This window comes from Microcaecilia unicolor, chromosome 1, assembly GCF_901765095.1.
Source record: "Microcaecilia unicolor chromosome 1, aMicUni1.1, whole genome shotgun sequence".
NCBI lineage: Eukaryota > Metazoa > Chordata > Amphibia > Gymnophiona > Siphonopidae > Microcaecilia > Microcaecilia unicolor.
This window is the reverse complement of record NC_044031.1, coordinates 210799292-210819529: the sequence shown is the minus strand read 5'-3', so window position 1 is coordinate 210819529 and position 20238 is coordinate 210799292. Positions and strand designations below refer to the sequence as shown.

Sequence of the window (20238 nt, the reverse complement as noted above, 5' to 3'; positions counted from 1 at the left end):
AGACAAAGTAATGTCTGCCCCCCCTGCACTGTGCAAAAAATAAAAATATCAGACATAAATTTCGAAACTGACACTTTCCAATCGTGACATTACAAAATAAGAAATACAAATTAAAAAAATGGAAAATATGATCCTAATTTATGGATTAAATACATTTTTAATTAGTGTTCGGAAGCCAAAGCCTCCATTCTCAGGTCAGGCCAATATACCTGACTTGAGGAAGGAGGTTATGTTCTCTGAAGGTTAATCAAAGGGTATGAAAATTAGTCCAATGAAAATGTATCACTTTATTTCCATTTTCACTTTTTATTTATTAACGTTTATTAATATAGCTACCACACTAAAAATAAAATTATTTTTATACCTTTGTTGTCTGTCCATTTACTTTTTCTCATTTGTGTTGGTTCCAGTCTCTAGTTTCTGCTTTCAAGCCAGGGTTTCCTATTTGTCATTTTTCTCTCTTGCTTTTCCTTTCAGCTTTCTTCAATTTTCTTTTCTGCCTCTCTCCAGATGTAGTTCTTTTTTAAGATCAAGCCTTCAATTTCCCTCTTTTTACTGTGTCTACCTACAACTTGCCATCTATTTCCTTCACCATAGCTCTCCTATTTTACTTCCTCTTATTCCCCCAATCTCGGAATAACTCTATCCTCTTCCCTACCATCCAGCATCTGCCCTCTTTTTCTCCTCCCTTCCTTCCAGCATCTGTCCTTTTTCCCTCCCCCTTCCATCCAGCGTCTGCTCCTTCCTTCCCCCTTCTATCTAGCATCTGTCCTTTTTCTCCCCACTTCCTCCTAGTATATATCCTCGTCACTTAACCCTCTATTGCTCCAGGTAGAAAGAAATATATATTTTCTGAGGCTACTAGGGCCAGAAAAAGTCTATATATATATAAGCCACTTTGTCTGTAAAACAGTCCTTTCTGCCTCCCCATCCATCCAGTGTCTGCCCCTCCTCCACCTTTCATCCGGCATCTGCCCTCTCTCTCTCCCCCTCTTCCATCTGGAATTTGCCCTCTCTCTCCTGCCCACTTTCATCTGACATTTGCCCTCTCTGGGCAGCAGACCACTCAGTGGCAGTTTCCTCCACAGCTACACTGGGATTCAGAATTCCAGAAGTATATCCTATACTAGTAAAAAAAGGCCCGTTTCTGACACAAATGAAACGGGCGCTAGCAAGGTTTTCCTCGGAGTGTGTATGTTTGGGAGAGTGTATGTGAGAGTGACTGTGTGTGAGAGAGAGGGTGAAAGTGTGAGTGTGTGTGTGTGAGAGAGAGAGTGAGTCTGGGTGTGAGTGTGTCTGTCAGAGTGACTGTGTGTGAGAGAGAGGGTGAAAGTGTGAGTGTGTGTGTGTGTGTGAGAGAGAGAGAGTGAGTCTGGGTGTGAGTGTGTCTGTCAGAGTGTGTGTGTGAGAATGAGAGTGTGTGCAAGTGCGTATGTGAGACACAGTGTGAGAGAGAGTGTGTGTGTGTGAGAGTGTGTGTGAGACACAGATTCTCTGTGAGAGTGAGTGTATGAGACCAAGCGAGTGTGTGAGTGACTGTGTGACACATAGAGAGTGAATGTGATACAGTGTGAGACAGAGTGTGTGAGAGTGAGAGTCAGAAAGACATTGTATGTGTGAGAGAGAGAGTGTGTGTGTGTGACAGAGATACTTCCCTTCCTCTCTCTCTCTCTGGTGTCAGGCCCCCCCCCCCCTTGTCACGTTCACAAACGTGACACCCCTCTCTCTGTTGTCTGAGATTCCCGCCACTGCACCCAAGCAATTGGTGTGCTGGAGGAGGGGGAGAGAGAGAGAGTGTGTGTGTTGGGGGTGGGGTGGGGGGATGTGTTGGGGGGGGTTCAGCTTGGAAGAAGAGGGGTGCGGGGGTTCAGGAAGCGCTACCAGATGTGAGTGAGAGAGTGAGTGTGTGGGGGGGGGGGTTCAGGAAGCGATGCCAGATGACAGAGTGTGTGAGTGGGGGGGGGGGGGGGGGGAAGGGCAGGGGGTTCAGGAAGCGCTGCCAGATGAGAGAGAGAATGAGTGTGTGTGTGTATGGGGTTTCAGGAAGCGCTGCCAGATGAGAGAGTGTGAGTGTGTGTGTGTGTATGGGGTTTCAGGAAGCGCTGCCAGATGAGAGAGAGTGAGTGTGTGTGTGGGGGTGGGGGGTTCAGGAAGTGCTGCCAGTTGAGAGAGAGAGTGTGAGTGAGTGAGTGTGTGTGTGTATGGGGTTTCATGAAGTGCTGCCAGATGAGAGAGAGGGTGTGTGTGTTGTGTGGGTATGTTGGGGGGGGTTCAGGTTGGAAGAAGAGGGGTGTGGGGCTTCTGGAAGTGCTACCAGATGAGTGAGTGAGTGTGTGTGGGGGGGGGGGGGCGGTTTATTAAGCATTGCCAGATGAGAGTGAGTGTGTGTGTTTGGGGCGTGGGTTCAGGAAGCACTGGCAGAAGAGTGAGAGTGGGGGGGGGGAGGGTTCAGGAAGCGGGGCCAAATGAGAGTAAGTGTGTGTGGGGGGGGGGGTTCAGGAACGGCTGCCAGATTAGTGAGTGAGTGTGGGGGGGGGGGGGGGGGGGGCAGGGGTTTCAGGAAGCGCTGCCAGATGAGAGAGAGTGAGTGTGTGTGGGGGGGAGGGGGGTTCAGGAAGCGCTGCCAGATGAGAGTGAGAGAGAGTGTGTGTGTGTGTGTTGGAGGGGTGTGTGTGTTGGGGGTTTCAGCTTGGAAGAAGAGGGGTGTGTGGTGCTGCCAGATGAGTGAGTGAGTGTGTGTGTGTGGGGGGGGGGGGCGTTTTATCAAGCGTTTCCACATGAGAGTGTGTGTGGGGGGGGGGGGGGTTCAGGAAGCGCTGCCAGATGAGAGAGAGTGTGTGTGTGTGTGTGGGGGTAGAGAGAGTGTGTGTGTGTGTGGGGGTAGTGAGTGTGTGTGTGTGGTGGTGGTGGGGGGGGGGGGTTGCCAGATGAGTGAGTGTGTGGGGGGGCAGGGATTTCAGGAAGCGCTGCCAGATGAGAGAGTGTGTGTGTGTTGGGTGGGGCGTTGAGGAACTGTGGCAAAATGAGAGTGTGTGTGTGTGTTGGGGGGGGGGGGTCAGTAACCACTGCCAGATGAGTGAGTGTGGGGGGGGGGGGCAGGGGTTTCAAGAAATGCTGGCAGATGTGAGTGTGTATGTGGGGGGGGGGGGGGTTCAGGAAGCGCTGCCAGATGAGAGAGAGAGAGAGTGAGTGAGTGTGTGTGTGTGTGGTATAGTTCAGTTTTGCGGGGGGGGGGGGGGTGCTGCTTTGAAGAAGGAAGGAAGGAATGAAGCGCCTCCTCAGCGCGATGCCCCCCCCCCCCGCCGCCATCCCACCCACTGTGATGCACCCACCCATCTCCATCCCACCCACCGTCGCCATCGCACCCACCGTCGCATAGTTTTGCTGGTGGGTGACCCAAAATCCCGCCAGCAGAAGTCCTGTGTTGTCTGCTGAGTCTCACTCCAGCGATCTTCGGCGTTGCTAGCCTGCGCAGGGCGGGGTTCTGTGCGTCTGACGTCCTGCACGTGCAGGACGTCAGACGCACAGAAGCCCTGCCTGCACAGGCTAGCAGCAACGCCAAAGATCGCTGGAGTGAGACTCAGCAGACAACACAGGACTTCTGCTGGCAGGGTTTCGAGTCCCCGCCGGCAAAGCAACGTGACGGTGGGTGGCTTGGGGGGGGTGTTCCGGGGAGGTGTTGCACCTCCTGCATTCTGTGGGCGGGGCTTCTTTTGAAGTGCAGCTTTGGGGGTTGCGGTGCGGGGGGGGGGGTTGGACTTGCAGCATTCTGTGGGCGGGGCTTTTACTCCGGAGCTTTGGTGGGTGGCTTTGGGGGGGGGGGGGGGTTGGACATCGAACACTGGTGTCCGAATTCATTTGGACTCCAGAGCTTTGGAGGTGGTTTCCCTCCAGTTTTTTTCCGCGGGTGGGTCGGGAGGTTGGTAGGCTGCGTTTCCTAGGCAGGGGGAGGAGTAGGGAAACACGCTCCGTGTGTTTCCCTACTCCTCCACCTGCTTGGTTGCGATCCCTTCCTTTAGTTTACTGTTCTGAAGACAACGTTCTGATGTTTGACACATGGGCGGGGCATGGGTCAGTGGAGTGGCTTCACCACCATGAATCCACGAACCCTTCAGGGAGTGATTGAGTGACTTCAGAACGTTGTCTTCAGAACGTTGAGGGTGAGTTTTATTATAGTAGATAATAAAAAGCACCTCCAACATTCTGAAGCTGACTCCGTGGCACTGTGGCAGTGTAGGGTTCATAAGTCTGTAGTTCAGCGTTTCATTGGCTCTCACTGTCCCCGCCCTCACGTCGAGGAAACGGAACGCTGCATAGTTGCCAAGCAAACAAACGTGACGTCACAGAAACAAAGAACCAATCAGACAGAACGGAACTTGGAGGAGGGAAGTGGAGTGGATTGAATCTCTAACAAACAATCATATACAAGGAGGTATGAACATCAGTGGAGGCAGGTGCACAGAACAGAAGGGAAGACAAACATTTAATCACTTTGTCACTCACAGACATCACACACACACACACACACACACACTGTGTATCTCTCTCTTACACTGTCTGTAAAACACACTGTCACTCTCAGTCTCACATGGGCAACTGTATATTGCATTCTTACGAGTAAGGAGCTCTTCTGATGTGATTGTTAAACTGATTGAAGGGCCTGAACAAGGAAAACTTTTACCACATTGTAACACAGTTTACACAAAAAATACTGTATATAAAGAAATCTTACACATGTAAACAACAATTATATTCAGAATACAACCGTGGAAACATTAATGGCAGGAACTCTTTACATTGCTAGCGCCCGTTTCATTGCGTTAAGAAACGGGCCTTTTTTACTAGTCTTACATAAGTGGTCAAAATATCAATTTCATAATGCAGAACATACCCTGTGCCCTTCTGGGACACTGCTAAGGCGGTGCTTCGTGAGGAGATTTTGGCTTATACTACTTTTTAAAAGGAAGCCACAGGATAGGGAAATTTTGCATCTTGAGAAACAACTTACCAACACATGTATTTTATATGGAGAACATCCCAATCGGCATCAGCGCAATTCCTGGTTTGCTGGCTTCCCTGGAATGGAGGAGTAACCTAATGGTTGGTGCAGTGATCTAAGAATGTGGGGAACTGGGTTCAATTCCCACTTCAGCTCCTTGTGACTTTGGGCAAATCACTTGCCCCAGATACAAAATAAGTGCCTGTAAATAATATGTAAACTGCTTTGACTAACAGAAAGGTGATATACCAAATCCAATCCCTTTTCTTTTAATGAACTTATCCATGCTAGAGAGATAAAATCTATGCAATATTATAGACATTAATTATATTTGCATCGTAATAAGAGTGGAAAATGTTTAGCCAAATTGGTGCACCAGTCCATGGGGTCACATTCTATTCTGCAGGTGGATGGAGGGCTGGGGGGAATTATGGTATGGAGAGATCGTGAGATCGCAGCAGTTTTTCAGTCGTATTATCAGCAAATCTATGCTTGTCCACTAGAGACGGATTTAGAGGGTAAAGTTTATTTGGAAAGTTTGCCTCTGCCAAAGACTTCCAATGGTTTGAAGGAAAAGAGACAGCTAAAGGGGGATATTATTGAAGTCTGCAAAATCCTGAGTGGTGTGGAGCAGATGAAGGTAAATCGTTTTTTCGCTCATTCAAAAAGTACAAAGAACAGGGGACACTCAATGAAATTATATGAAAATACTTTTAAAACAAACAGGAGGAAATATTTTTTCACTCAAAGAAAAGAAAAGTTCTAGAACTCATTGCCGGAGGATGTGGTAACAGCAGTTAGTGTATCTGGGTTTAAAGGTCCTGGAAGAAAGGTCCATGGTCTGTTATTGAGATGGACATGGGGGAAGCCACTGTTTGTCCTAGGATTGGTAGCATGGAATGGAGCTATTTTATTTTATGCTTTTACAATTTTACACAAGTATTAAACTTGTTACATGCAACTCAGGAGCCAAAAGTATTTTATTTTTTTTGTTACATTTGTACCCCGCGCTTTCCCACTCATGGCAGGCTCAATGTGGCTTACATGGGGCAATGGAGGGTTAAGTGACTTGCCTAGAGTCACAAGGAGCTGCCTGTGCCTGAAGTGGGAATCGAACTCAGTTCCTCAGTTCCCTAGGGCCAAAGTCAACCACCCTAACCACTAGGCTACTTAAACTCTTAAACAGAGATTAACCAAAAGTAAATTATTTCACTTTTGTCCCTTCCTTAGACCACAATCAAAAGGGGGAGTGACAGATAAATCAGGGAAATCACTATAAGAATATAAAAAAGAAAGAAAGGCAATATGCCCACCCAACTATATTAACTATTTAGCCTTATTGATATTATGACCCCGACACCCTCTTCAGTTCTATGAAAACTCTAAGTTGTTCTGGTAAAAAGAAAACATATTTTACTCCCAGATATCTCACTATACATTTACATGGGTATGCTAACAAAAATGTTGCACCTATAGACTTCGTCTCCTCTCTCATTTCCGTTTCTCTTGAGTAACTTTAGTGACATCAGGAAAAATCCATATTTTTTTACCACAAAAGTATAATTTAAGTATAGCATTAAAGTCTTGCTCAAGTACGAATGAGATCAGAAGTGTAGTCCTGTTTATTACTTCTGATAATGAATCTTCCAATATTAAAGAAATATCTTTCAATTCATCATTCTGCTCTTCTTGCTGAATTTGTTCCAAGTCTTCAGGGATCTCTCCCTGACTATTTTTGACAGGAAGAAAATAAATCTTGTTTATTGGGGGAATATTTTGAGGAGAAATCTTCAAAATTTCAACAAGGTATGGAATGAAGCTATTAAATGAGTTTCTGCCAGATACTTGTGACCTGGATTGACCACTGCTGGAAGAAGGATACTGGGCTTGAAGGACCATTGGTTTGATCCAGAATGGCTATTCTTATGTTCCTTTGCTAAGTGAGCACAGTAACATAAAATAAAATTACTGAGGTTACCTATTTAATTCTAAGTCTACCATTCCCCAAGCTTAAAAACAATTTCCCAGCAAATTCTTACCAATGAAGATCTCTCCCTCTCTAGATGCTCAAAACTCTGGCACCACTCTTAACAGCGCAGAAAAAATACCGCCCAATCAGTGCGTCTGAATAGCTTCCTCATGCTCAACACTGACATGCAAATTTAAGCGCAGAGCTTTTGGAGTGTGAAGGGGAGAATGTTGCCTGGCGAATGTGCTCAAAAGTTGTGTGTTAAACACAACTTTTCAGCGCATGCCCAGGACGCTGGCTGTTATTGTCAGTCCCGGCTGTCACTGTTAGCCCTGGTGGTCTGGTCTACAATTTAATTCAAAGTCTATCTTTCCCCAAGTTTAAAAATTATTTCCCAGCAAATTCTTATCAATGAAGATCTCTCCCTCTCTGGATGTCTTCTCATAGCACTTCTTCTGGACTGATAAGACAAGTGACCAGAAAGGCCCACAGTGAGACTCAAACCCTCCTCCCCTGCATTGAGGGGCCACAGCCCTAACCTCTATGCCACCTGCAAGCCCAAAGGCTATTGAAGTGGTGCATACTCAGGTACAGTAGTTATTTCCCTGTCTCTGGTGGGGTCACCATTTAAAATAAGGCAGTTGCAATAGAATATGAAACTGGATGCTTTGAATTAAAGCCCACTGCACTGACCACTAGGCTGCCTCTCTGCTTTGCAGGGGTGTCCGTGTGGCCACTTTCATACAAATGCTGCCAGAAAGATGTCCTTGCCCCTGGTTTTTGGGCGTTCATAATTTGCATGTTTTATTTTGGAAAATGGCTGTCCATTTTAGACTGTCTCATGTATTTTCGAACAGGAAATGCAGACAATTTTCCTGTTGGAATATAGCTGTGAGATGGACCCTTTTATTTTGGACATTCTTTTGAAAATGCCCTTCCATGTGCTTCAATAAATAGGCTAAGAACAGGCAACTTTCAACCTCCAAATCTAGGCAACCGGCTATAAAATTATCTTCTATAGGGTAATCTTATAAACTTTTTCCATGTGTAAAATGCTGATTTACAAGGAAAAAAGGCCCCTTATAAAATTAGGCCATGCTTAACGTTAGCCCAGTGCAAACTGACACATACTTGTTGAGTAGATATGCTCTGGGGAGGAGGTAGGGTGGAGTTTGGGCAGAGTCATGATATACGCACATCTATATAAATAAGTCTCACCTCAAACATTCTGAAGCTCTGAAGCTCACTCTGTGGCAGGGAAACACTGGGCTGTCAGCAACACTCACTTGCACCACTCACTCTCATTCATAGACCCGCCCTCAGCCACGCCCCTTCCGCACATAATTCGCAACCCCAACGTTCTAAATGAAGCTGCCACTTCCGTTTTTGAGGTGCCAGAAATCGGAATTTTTCCTCATGAGTGTCTGCCCTGCCCTCGCGTCACAACGTGATGATGTCGAGGGCGGGGCTATGACACTCAGCGAATCACCACTTCTACCGCCCTCCAACGCTCCACCCCCCCAGACCTAAACCCCCACATCCCCCGACGCAAACATCACCGTCCCACCTCCCGCATCCTCCTGGTCACCGCTCTACCCATACACCCACCCCTCCATGCACCCCTCCCCCTCCGTCAATGCACCAGCCTGCCTACATCCAAAGCACAGCGCCTGTCACCTGTATCACAGTGCTGCAGAAACAAGATCGCTTCCCTTCCGATCACCTTCCCTCCCTATGTCCCGCCCTCGCTGACGTCACGTTACGTGATGTCAGATGAAGGCGGGACACAGGGAGGGAAGGAGATGCAAGGCAAGCGTTCTTCTGCCTGCACCGCTTTCACACAGGTGGCAGGCCCTCTGCTTTCCATGTAGGGAGCCCGGCCCTTGACGGACACACTGGGAGGGAAGCACATCCAATGGAACTCGATAGGGGAAGGAGGGGGCGTGCAACTCGAAGGGGGAGCACGGAGGGACAGACGGGGTGTGCACATCGACGGGGGGAGGGGACGTGGGACTGGAGGAGAGGGCACGCGATACAACACTTGCTGCACAGGCACGGAGGGACAGACAGCGTGTGCACATCGACGGGGGGAGGGGGCGTGGAACTAGAGAGGAGGGCAACGGAGAGGACACTTGCTGCACAGGCCTGGATGGAGGGGAAGCCAGGGGACAGCACAGTTGCTGGATATTGGTGCATGCAGGGCACAGGAGGGTTGCTGGACATGGGTGGATGGAGGGGACAGGAGGGTTGCTCCGCCTGGGTGAATGGAGAGGAATAGCCTTGCTAGCGCCCATTTCATTTGTTTCAGAAACGGGCCTTTTTTTACTAGTATTTCATAAAATGCAAGCTAACATTTACACTTACTCTTGAGCAGGCATAATGTCTGCATCTTCAGACTAAGCATGGTTTCTGCAGAATCTGTGCTAGTATTATATAAAGGCAGATAGCTTATTTTACAAAGACACATAAGTATCTAACAATAGGCACCTTCCTGCCCAATTAACCTAGGTGCCCTGTGATAAAATTACCTTCTCTAGGTTGTTCAACTCTTGATAACATGTTGACACATTGAAACGGGTATTTTGACAAGTGCAGATGCGACTGCAATACAAGGATGTCCGTGCATTCAAAATTAGTGCTAATGGAACACTATCTGTTTAGTAGTACTTCAAAATCTAACCTAATATTCTTGATTGGGGCGTGGCATTTCTGTACACAAGAGTATCATTTTGAATTTGGTGTCTCATTCATTCTCCATAATCCCAGGAACACATATGGGAAAAAAAAAAAGGCTGGCTCTTCTCCTTCAATCAATACAGTCCCTTAAGAGTCCAAGCTTCAAAACATTCACATAAAATATTAGCTTCATATAGCTGAAGTAGATAAACTGAACTGGCAGAGTAATCAATCAATATTCAATTACTTCTGACATCTCGATAAGATGATAAAGCATAGAATAACAATCGGCAATAGTCGCCTAATGAGCGTGCTCAGACTTTAATGAAGCCACAAAGTCTTATGGTTTCTAAATCAGAGCCAGTAATGACACCTGTAGAAAACATTTGTGTGCCTAGTCCCACATTATAAATATATCTATATAGATAGATACACTTATATAACTACACATATATAGTTAGAGAGATGTACATGTGAGTATGTATCTATATAGATACATTGATATAAATACAGATATATTACACACACACAGACATAGCTCAAGTACACCAGGATTTCATTTATGTATGGGAGTCACAGAGAAAAATTCATGCCCTATGACTTCTATGACTTGCAGAATGTTCTATACTGAGTGACAAATATTGAGATACCTATGTAAATCTGTAACATAAATTGTATTCTTATAGATCAATGTGGAACCTGTATCAAAATGTTGCTTGTACTTACAATTTCAAACTTTTGGGTCACATTGCCCTGGATGTCAAGTAAATAGACCTTGCCATTATGCGTGCCCAGTCCCAAAAACTGTAAAAGAAAGAGATATTTCTAACTGAATAACACACACAACGATACTACAATGAGAAAATACCCTGCATGTTTTACTGCAGCCTGAGAAGAAAAACAGTCTTTGTACACAGCTTCTTTTTATCAGCATCCAAAAGAATGAAACTAGGCTTATAGTGTATTACCATGATAGCCCAAGTTAGCTGTCAGAATGAGTCATGAGGAACTTCACATGCTGACAACTAATGGTGTGTCTACAGTGAGTACACACTGCCTGATGAACTGTGGCAGCAAATTAAAAATGCAGCATGAAGAGCCAGGGTTCATATCACTCCTGCACAAATGAAAGCTAAAGAAAGGGTCAGAAAACTCTCCGCTCCCACTTTTTATGTGCTGGACTCGCCCCTGGAGTCTCATCTAAAATAAAATACCATCACCCACTTGCCTTCCCGCCAACACACAAACAGAAGAAAATGTTAGTCTGAACTGTATAAACAAAACAAACTTAGACATCCAGTAATACAGCTGCAATTATACAAGAACATATAGAAGAAAAGGGAAATAGTATATTCAAAATATCGATATTATAGATTTCATCTATTTAACATATAAGCTATATTTTAAAACACAAGAAATGTACGAGAACAGGGCAAACTACACTGAAAAGAATGGTGTGGGCATATTATGAATAGTGATTTCCCTGTCTCCCAACAGCGCCAATGAGAGACTATTATTTTGTGCAGTGACAGGGATGTTTTAGCATTGATTTGGTTCTTTTAGTTACTGCTCCTAATACCTAACATTTCTGTAGCACTACAGAGTATACACGGCATTGTTAATTCTGGTGGTCATCCTCTCATACCATAAATGCTTCTTTCACACAAAGAAAAGCACTCCTCCAGCTCAAAGAAAATACCCTTCAAGTGAACATTAAAGGAAAAAACAAAAAAAAGAGAACTTCATGCCTATCGAGAAGGGAGGTTTTTTTTTTTTCGTTCCATCATGAAATAGCCCAGGATCTTCAATTTCCTGTATTTCACTGCATGCAAGCATGCTTCATTGCAACTTATAATGAAATGGTCACATCTACAAGCACTGCTAAGCATGTCAGTCAAGCAGTACATGCTTACAAAATAAGTAAGCAAATGAGTAACCCGACAGGGAAATTTTACAGTTTAAATGGATCTATCAAACTTCAATTGCTTAAAATGAAATTTCTTTTTAGCCACCTAAAATGTAAAGCTGTATTAAGAAAAAGGGGTTTAGACAAAATTGAGAGAGAGAGAGAAAAGAAAAGTGGGGCATTATTAGAAATTCAGCCTTTGCAATGCCTTTCACTCTTGCAAGGTTGCCTTTTTTCAGGAAAAAAAAAAAGTCCCCTGGGTAAGAAAATCAATACTGGTTAATAAAACATCAGGTGTGCAGACATAACTAGGTATGACTATGCCACTGCACAGGCCTGCCTGAATGCACTAGGTGCCACTGCGATTAGTCATCCAGCGCAGACAGTGAGACTAGTGAAATGATGCATTAGCAATGGAAGAAAACAAAATTAACAGTTCTGAAGGGAAACTAGATAAACCAAGCTAGGACATCGCCTAGAAAGTCAAAATTGTTCTTGTAAGTGTGCATCATAGAGGCATAATTGTATCCAAGATTCCTCTTCCCCTGGTTTGATTAATAGAATTTGTTTTACCTTCCTTTCTGTGGGTCAGGTATCACTGCTAGCAGACCACGGTGGGCCAGTACTGATCTCTCTCATAAATATACCTACTTTGCCAGAAGCTGGAAACAGACTAGATATCAAAACCATTTGCACAAGGTCACAAGCTTCATAAAAAGTAAAGAAAACGAGAGAATAAATGTAAAATCTAGGCACACGTTATACAGTGAAAACATGCTTATGTTATCACTTGTCCGTCTACCATCTATGAAATACAATGTCACAGGTTGGGACTAACTAACAACAGTCAGAAGGACGATAAAGCACTGAGCTAGAGATAGGAAAGGTACTGTTCAGCAAAATCAATCTTAGACTTGGGCCTCACACCTCTTGATCATCCCCTATCTCTTACCAGCAGGAGGAACAGCGAAGCCAATAAAATGAAGCAGGCCAGAGGCTCTCCTTATGCCACTACCACTGAACCCCTCGATCCAGCCTACTCTTCAGCAGACACTTGAATGCTGTGCTGGATGTTCCCAACTTGAAGCCCGGGGAGAAAGCCCCGCTGTGAGTTCAGGAGGAGGAGAGCCCAGTTCTTTGGGGCATGACATTTTGTTATCTCCCCCCCACCCCCACAAAGCTGAAACACCACCTTGTCCAGCTGCAGCTAGGTCTGAACATGCGGTGGCAAACTCAGAAGGAAGTCCTGAGTTTGAGCCCAGTAGTGATGGGGTTCGGTTCCAGGAGGAAGCAGGGGTGAGGTGGGACGGTCTGACTCCCAAGGCGGTGATGCTGGAGACGATCTGCATGGCCATTAAGAAGCTGGATGAAACGGTCGAGAAAAATGTACAAGATAACGCAATGCTTATGAGTAAGGTGGAAAGTTTATCTCAATCTTTAGACAGTTCAACAAGAGAACTCCAAGTACATTGCACAGATTCAACTTGATGCTTCTAATCATAGAGAATTTTTGTAGAAGACTGAACTTGTTTTGAACTTCCTTAAAGTGTTGGGAATGACCCCTACTGATATGTTTAAAAAGTTTCTTATAGATACTTTAAACATTTCTACAGAAGCTATTCCTCTGATTAATACAGCTGTAGTGTATATTTGCAAAGAGGGCGGAACACGGGAAGGATATAGGCAGGGCTCCCAGTTACTGCTATTCTGTAACAGAATTTGGGTGCCCAGATACCACTGTAGCATAAGCTCTCCAAACATGGCCTCGGGAAGCCTGACATGAGATTCCCATTCATAGAACTGCCCACATTGTGTATACTGGATGAGACAGAACAGGATCAGCATGAGCATAGTGGCAGCACTAGCATATTCAGTGAGGAAATGGATGGAATGCAGAAAAAGCAAAGACCTGTAGCAGGTATTCTCTGAGGACAGCAGGCCATTCATTCTCACATGCGGGTGACATCATCCACATCAACCGATGCGGAGCTTAAACAGCTAAAAATCACTTTTTTGAGCATGCCCAACCTTATAATAATGGGTGATTTCAATTACCTCAATACTGACTAGATAAATGCTACATCAGGGAGTGCCAGGGAGGTAAAATTCTTAGATATAATAAATGGCTGCTTCTAGGAACAAGTGGTCTAAGAACTGACACAAAGGGGCACTATTTCACATCTAGTCCTTAGTTGAATGAAGGGCATGGTACAAAAGGTAACGGTGTTGGATCCACTGGGAAACAGTAATCATTACATGATCAAATTTGAGCCGATATCTAGAGTGACATCACTAAAGAAGCCTACTGTAGCAGCATTCAATTTTCAAAAGGGTGACTATGACAAAATGAGGAAAAAGGTTAAAAAGAAGCTAAAAAGGCTGGCTGCAAAGCTGAAGACTTTAAATCACATGTGGACGTTGTTTAAAAACACCATCGTGGAAGCCTAGACCAAATCTATTCCATGAATTAACAAAGGTGGAAAGAAGAGCAAATTGACAGCCAATATGGTTAAAAGGTGAAACAAAAGAAGCTATTAGAGCCAAAAACGGAAAAAAAGATCCAAATAAAGAAAATAAGAAGCCACGTAGGTAGTGTCAAGCTAGATGCAAAGCACTAATAAAGAAGGCTAAAAAGAAGAAAAACTTGTCTTGGAGACAAAAACTCATAACACCTTTTTCAGGTAAATCAGAAGCAGAAAGCCTGTGAGGGAAACAATGGGACCATTAGATCATGAAGAAAGGGGCGTTCTGGAAGGATAAGCCCATAGCGAAGAGATTGAATGAATTCTTTGCCTCAGACTTCATGGAAGAAGATGTAAGAGATCTACCTGTACAGGAAACGGTTTAAGGGCGACGATGAGGAGAAACTGAATGAAATATTGGTGCACCTGGAAGATGTACTGAGCCAAACTGACAAGTTAAAGAGTGATAAATCACCTGGACCGGATGGCATACACCCCAGGGTACTGGAAGAACTCAAACATGAAATTGCTGCTCTGTTGTTAGTGATCTGCAACCTGTTGTTAAAATCATCCATCATACCTGAAGATTGGAGGGTGGACAACGTAATGCTGATTTTTAAAAAGGGTTCCAGGAGTAATCCGGGAAATTACAAACCAGTAACCCTGACTTCAATGTTGGGCAAAATAGTGGAAACTATTATAAAGAATAAATTTACGGAACACATAGACAAACATGGTTTAATGGGACAGAGTCAGCATGGGTTTAGCCAAGGGAAGTCTTACCTCACCAATTTGCTTCATTTTATTTATTTATGACATTTACATCCCAAATTAGCTTGAGTACAACTCAGATTCAATGTGGCTTATATAATAATTAGAAAAGCATGAACATGTTCAAAATATATTAATAGAAAGTAAAATACATCATATAATAAGTTAGAAGTAGAAGTAATTAAATACTAAGTGATTTAAGATAGATAATTTAAATATGGAGGGAAATATGGAGGGAAAATGTAAGGACTAGGATTAGATGGATAGACAGGAGTAGTGGAGGTGGAATGAGGAAAAAATTAATGCCATGAGTTTATTTAAGAAGGTGCTTATTTCCTTAAAGGCTAGACTGAAGAAGTGAGTTTTCAATAGACTTCGGAATAACAAATAATCATCAGTGCATTTGATGGTTTTAGGTAAGGAGTTCCAAATTTTAGTGCCTTGATATGAAAAGTTAGCAGTATGGATCGTTTTGTAGGTTACTTTCTTACAATTCGGGAAATGTAGGGTAAGATATTCTCTAGATGATTTAGAGGCATTACGTGAGGGTAACTCAATGAGGTTCTTCATGTACAGTGGGGGAAATAAGTATTTGATCCCTTGCTGATTATGTAAGTTTGCCCACTGACAAAGACATGAGCAGCCCATAATTGAAGGGTAGGTTATTGGTAACAGTGAGAGATAGCACATCACAAATTAAATCCGGAAAATCACATTGTGGAAAGTATATGAATTTATTTGCATTCTGCAGAGGGAAATAAGTATTTGATCCCCCACCAACCAGTAAGAGATCTGGCCCCTACAGACCAGGTAGATGCTCCAAATCAACTCGTTACCTGCATGACAGACAGCTGTCGGCAATGGTCACCTGTATGAAAGACACCTGTCCACAGACTCAGTGAATCAGTCAGACTCTAACCTCTACAAAATGGCCAAGAGCAAGGAGCTGTCTAAGGATGTCAGGGACAAGATCATACACCTGCACAAGGCTGGAATGGGCTACAAAACCATCAGTAAGACGCTGGGTGAGAAGGAGACAACTGTTGGTGCCATAGTAAGAAAATGGAAGAAGTACAAAATGACTGTCAATCGACAAAGATCTGGGGCTCCACGCAAAATCTCACCTCGTGGGGTATCCTTGATCATGAGGAAGGTTAGAAATCAGCCTACAACTACAAGGGGGGAACTTGTCAATGATCTCAAGGCAGCTGGGACCACTGTCACCACGAAAACCATTGGTAACACATTACGACATAACGGATTGCAATCCTGCAGTGCCCGCAAGGTCCCCCTGCTCCGGAAGGCACATGTGACGGCCCGTCTGAAGTTTGCCAGTGAACACCTGGATGATGCCGAGAGTGATTGGGAGAAGGTGCTGTGGTCAGATGAGACAAAAATTGAGCTCTTTGGCATGAACTCAACTCGCCGTGTTTGGAGGAAGAGAAATGCTGCCTATGACCCAAAGAACACCGTCCCCACTGTCAAGCATGGAGGTGGAAATGTTATGTTTTGGGGGTGTTTCTCTGCTAAGGGCACAGGCCTACTTCACCGCATCAATGGGAGAATGGATGGGGCCATGTACCGTACAATTCTGAGTGACAACCTCCTTCCCTCTGCCAGGGCCTTAAAAATGGGTCGTGGCTGGGTCTTCCAGCACGACAATGACCCAAAACATACAGCCAAGGCAACAAAGGAGTGGCTCAGGAAGAAGCACATTAGGGTCATGGAGTGGCCTAGCCAGTCACCAGACCTTAATCCCATTGAAAACTTATGGAGGGAGCTGAAGCTGCGAGTTGCCAAGCGACAGCCCAGAACTCTTAATGATTTAGAGATGATCTGCAAAGAGGAGTGGACCAAAATTCCTCCTGACATGTGTGCAAACCTCATCATCAACTACAGAAGACGTCTGACCGCTGTGCTTGCCAACAAGGGTTTTGCCACCAAGTATTAGGTCTTGTTTGCCAGAGGGATTAAATACTTATTTCCCTCTGCAGAATGCAAATAAATTCATATACTTTCCACAATGTGATTTTCCGGATTTAATTTGTGATGTGCTATCTCTCACTGTTACCAATAACCTACCCTTCAATTATGGGCTGCTCATGTCTTTGTCAGTGGGCAAACTTACAAAATCAGCAAGGGATCAAATACTTATTTCCCCCACTGTATATTGGGGCCGAACCATACAAAATTTTGTGAATGAAGGTAAATAGTTTGAATGATATTCTATCTTTCATTGGCAGCCAATGCAAATGGTACAGAAGGGGGATTGCTTTGGCGAAGCATGGTAGTTTGAATATGAGATGCGCGGCAGTGTTTTGAGCTGTTTGTAGATTTTTGAGGAGATCCCCTTTAAGTCCTGTGTAAATAGAGTTACAATAATCAAATTTTGTTAAAACTAGGGACTGAACTAGGGTATGGAAGACTGACTTTGCAAAGAATGGTCTTACAATTTCTATAATGAATTGAAGACACTTGAGACCACTTTGGAAATTTGGCTATCTAAAGTAAGGAATGGTCAATTGTTACTCCTAAGATTTTCATAGTTGACTCAAGGAGATATGTGATGTTCTCAATGGTAAATGATTTAAGATTTATAGTGTGATGAGGATTAATAAATATTAAGAATTTAGTTTTATCAGTGTTGAGTTTTATTTATATATATATTTATTTACTTATATCGGATGCCCAATGTGCCATTAGTGAGATACCTATGAGTAATTCTCATTTATTTCTTTAGTGAATGGAATGTAGATGGTAACATTGTTTGCATAAATGAATGTTGAGAGTCCATTTTTCTCCAGTAAATTGCCTAATGGAATCCACATAATGTTAAATGGGATGGGGGGACGATGGACAGCCCTGGGGCACTGCACAAACAGGAGACCATGCTGATGAAATTGTACCCGACTGTTTCACTTGGTATTATCTAGACCTTAGGAAGCATGAGAACCATTTTAACACAGCTCCACAGATTCTGTAATTGGTCAAGGATGTTTAGAAGAATAGTATGATCAACAGTGTCAAAGGCACTGTACACATCAAATTGGAGTATTAATATTTTATAACCAAAACTAAGTTCTTGTTTAAATTTAGCTAGGAGGGTAGTGAGAACACTTTCAGTACTGTGAGAAGGTCTAAAGCCAGTTTGTGAGCTATGAAAAATGAAGTGAAGTTGGAGATAGCCCATTATTGGTGCGTGATTAACCCCTCTATTACTTTTACCAATAATGGGATTGAAGCACTGGTCTGTAGAGAGACTACACTTAGGCTGGCTTGGGTATTCTTCGGTAATGGAGTCAAAATAATGTTGCCATTTTGAAGGGAGGAATAGGTCCCGAGATAGCAATAAAGTTATGTTTGAGGGCAAATAGCCTATGAGTAATTAAGGGGCTGATTTGAGAAGGTAACTAGGGCAGTTATGAAGTAGGCATTGTAATTTAGCGTATTTGTGAAGAGTGTGTTTGACTTGATCAGTTGTAAGCGGGTGAAAGGTTGACCAGATTCTGTCTGCTTGGAAGCATATTGGTGAATGATCATATAGATATTAGATTATTTAGTTCTTTTTTGATTTTAGTTATTTTCTGCTAGAAATACGACGCCAATTGATCAGCTGTTGGAGTGGGTTCATTTGTAGTAGTTACAGGTTGAGTATTCAATAGCTTATTTACAAGTGTGTAAAGCTTTTGTGGATTAACCGTTTTTTCGCCTATAAGTTTTGAATAGTACGTGGTTTTTGCTTTGATAATCATGCTCTTGTATGATTCTAGGATTATTTTTTCCAATTAGTCCATTGTTCATTGGATTTGGTTTTGATTCATATTCTTTCTTGTCTTCTACATTTACGTTTCATTAGTAGGAGATCTTCATTAAACCATGGAGATAACTTCTTTATTGGTTTGTGATTTGTTTGTAATTGGTGCAAGCTCGTCGTGTTGTTCCACTGTTGGATGAAAATAAATGGATAGATTAGAGGAAATTAAGCTACCAAATTGTTTGTTTGAACAAAATTTTGAGGGGTCAATTTTTCCTCTGGTTTCTAAGGTATGTGATGTGTTAGTAGCAAGCCGACGGAACCCAGTAAGCATGGCAGGGGGGGCACCGACCTCTGGAGGGCGCCATAAGCCATGCTTACCGCTGCTTACCTCAGCTCCCTGACAGCCCTCGTTTCGTTCCTGCGCCACCCTGGGGGGTTTAAATCTTTTATTTTACCTCAGTTGCAGTGCCCTCATCAGTGAAAGCACTGCGTGCTCGTCCCTAGCCTTCCCTTCGTTCCCTCTCAGTGTCCCGCCTTCTTCTAACGTAATTTCTTCTTTCCGCGAGGGCAGGACAATGAGAGGGAACGAGGGGAAGGCTAGAGACGAGTAGTGCTTTCACTGACGCGGCCGCTACAACTGAGGTAAAGTAAAAGATTTAAACCCCGCAGGGCGAAAGGAACGAAAAGGGGGATGTGGTGAGTCACTGGACATGAATGGGAGGGGAAGATGGGGGGCAAAGGAGAATTGCTGGACATGAATGGAAGCGGGAGGAGAGGGCAGAGGAGAATCGCTGGACATGGATGGGAGGGGAGGGTAGAGGAGACTCGCTGGACATGGATGGGAATGGATGAGAGGGGCAAAGGAGAATCGCTGGACATGGATGGGAGGGAAGGGCAGGGGAGAGAAGAGAAATTGTTGGGCATGGATGGAGGGGGAGAAGAAAAATCCTGGACATGGATAGAGGAGAAGGAAGAGAGAGGAAGGAGATGAGATGAGGGAAAAGAAAGAAAGAGAGGAGAAAAACTGCACATGAATGGAGAAAATAGGCAGAAGCTGGATCCACTCTATACCTCTTCCACTCAAGTCTGCGGAGGACCCAGCTTGCAAGAAATGAAGAAGGAAGGAGGAAAGTAAACAAATAAATGGAAAGGAAGCCCTGGAAACGGAGTTAAGAGGACGGATAGCAGCAGAATCAGATACTGGCCAGCATGATCAGAAAAACAAAGTCACCAGACAACAAAGGTAGAAAAAAAATAATTTTATTTTCATTTTAGTGTTTGGAATATGTCCACTTTGAGAATTTATATCTGCTGTCTTATTTTGCAATGCATAGCAATGAGTTTCTTTCTGTTTTTCTGGTATTGTGCTGCTTGCAGAGTCTAACTTCTTAGGATTTCAGGTTAATTTTTAAAGAATTTGAAAAGGGGCTATCTCTGTTGTGCACATGTGACTGCAAGGCCAAGTGTCTGAATAGGGATCTGTTAGGTTCTGAGATTTTGATAACACATTGTTTTTCAGATTTGGTAAGACTGTCTGTTCTCCTAATTCCTAGTCTGTATGCTAATTTGGTTTGTGTCATTTTGGGTATTCTGGAGCTGTAGCAGCTTACAGAAATTATTTATAATGAAAACAAACAAAAAAGTTATTTTTCTTCTATACTGGTGTAATATTTTCAATGATGCCATGGCTGTTAAAGG

General features: G+C 43.8%; 1 protein-coding gene across 1 annotated transcript in view; it reads right to left on the bottom strand.

The window, feature by feature from the left end:
* The window catches only part of VPS41 (VPS41 subunit of HOPS complex), a 449214-nt gene that overhangs the window by 340582 nt on the left and 88394 nt on the right, over positions 1 to 20238 (bottom strand). The window contains exon 4 of the mRNA XM_030203975.1: positions 10371 to 10448. Coding sequence (XP_030059835.1) covers positions 10371 to 10448 — 78 coding nt within the window. The remainder of the gene's footprint in view (positions 1 to 10370; positions 10449 to 20238) is intronic.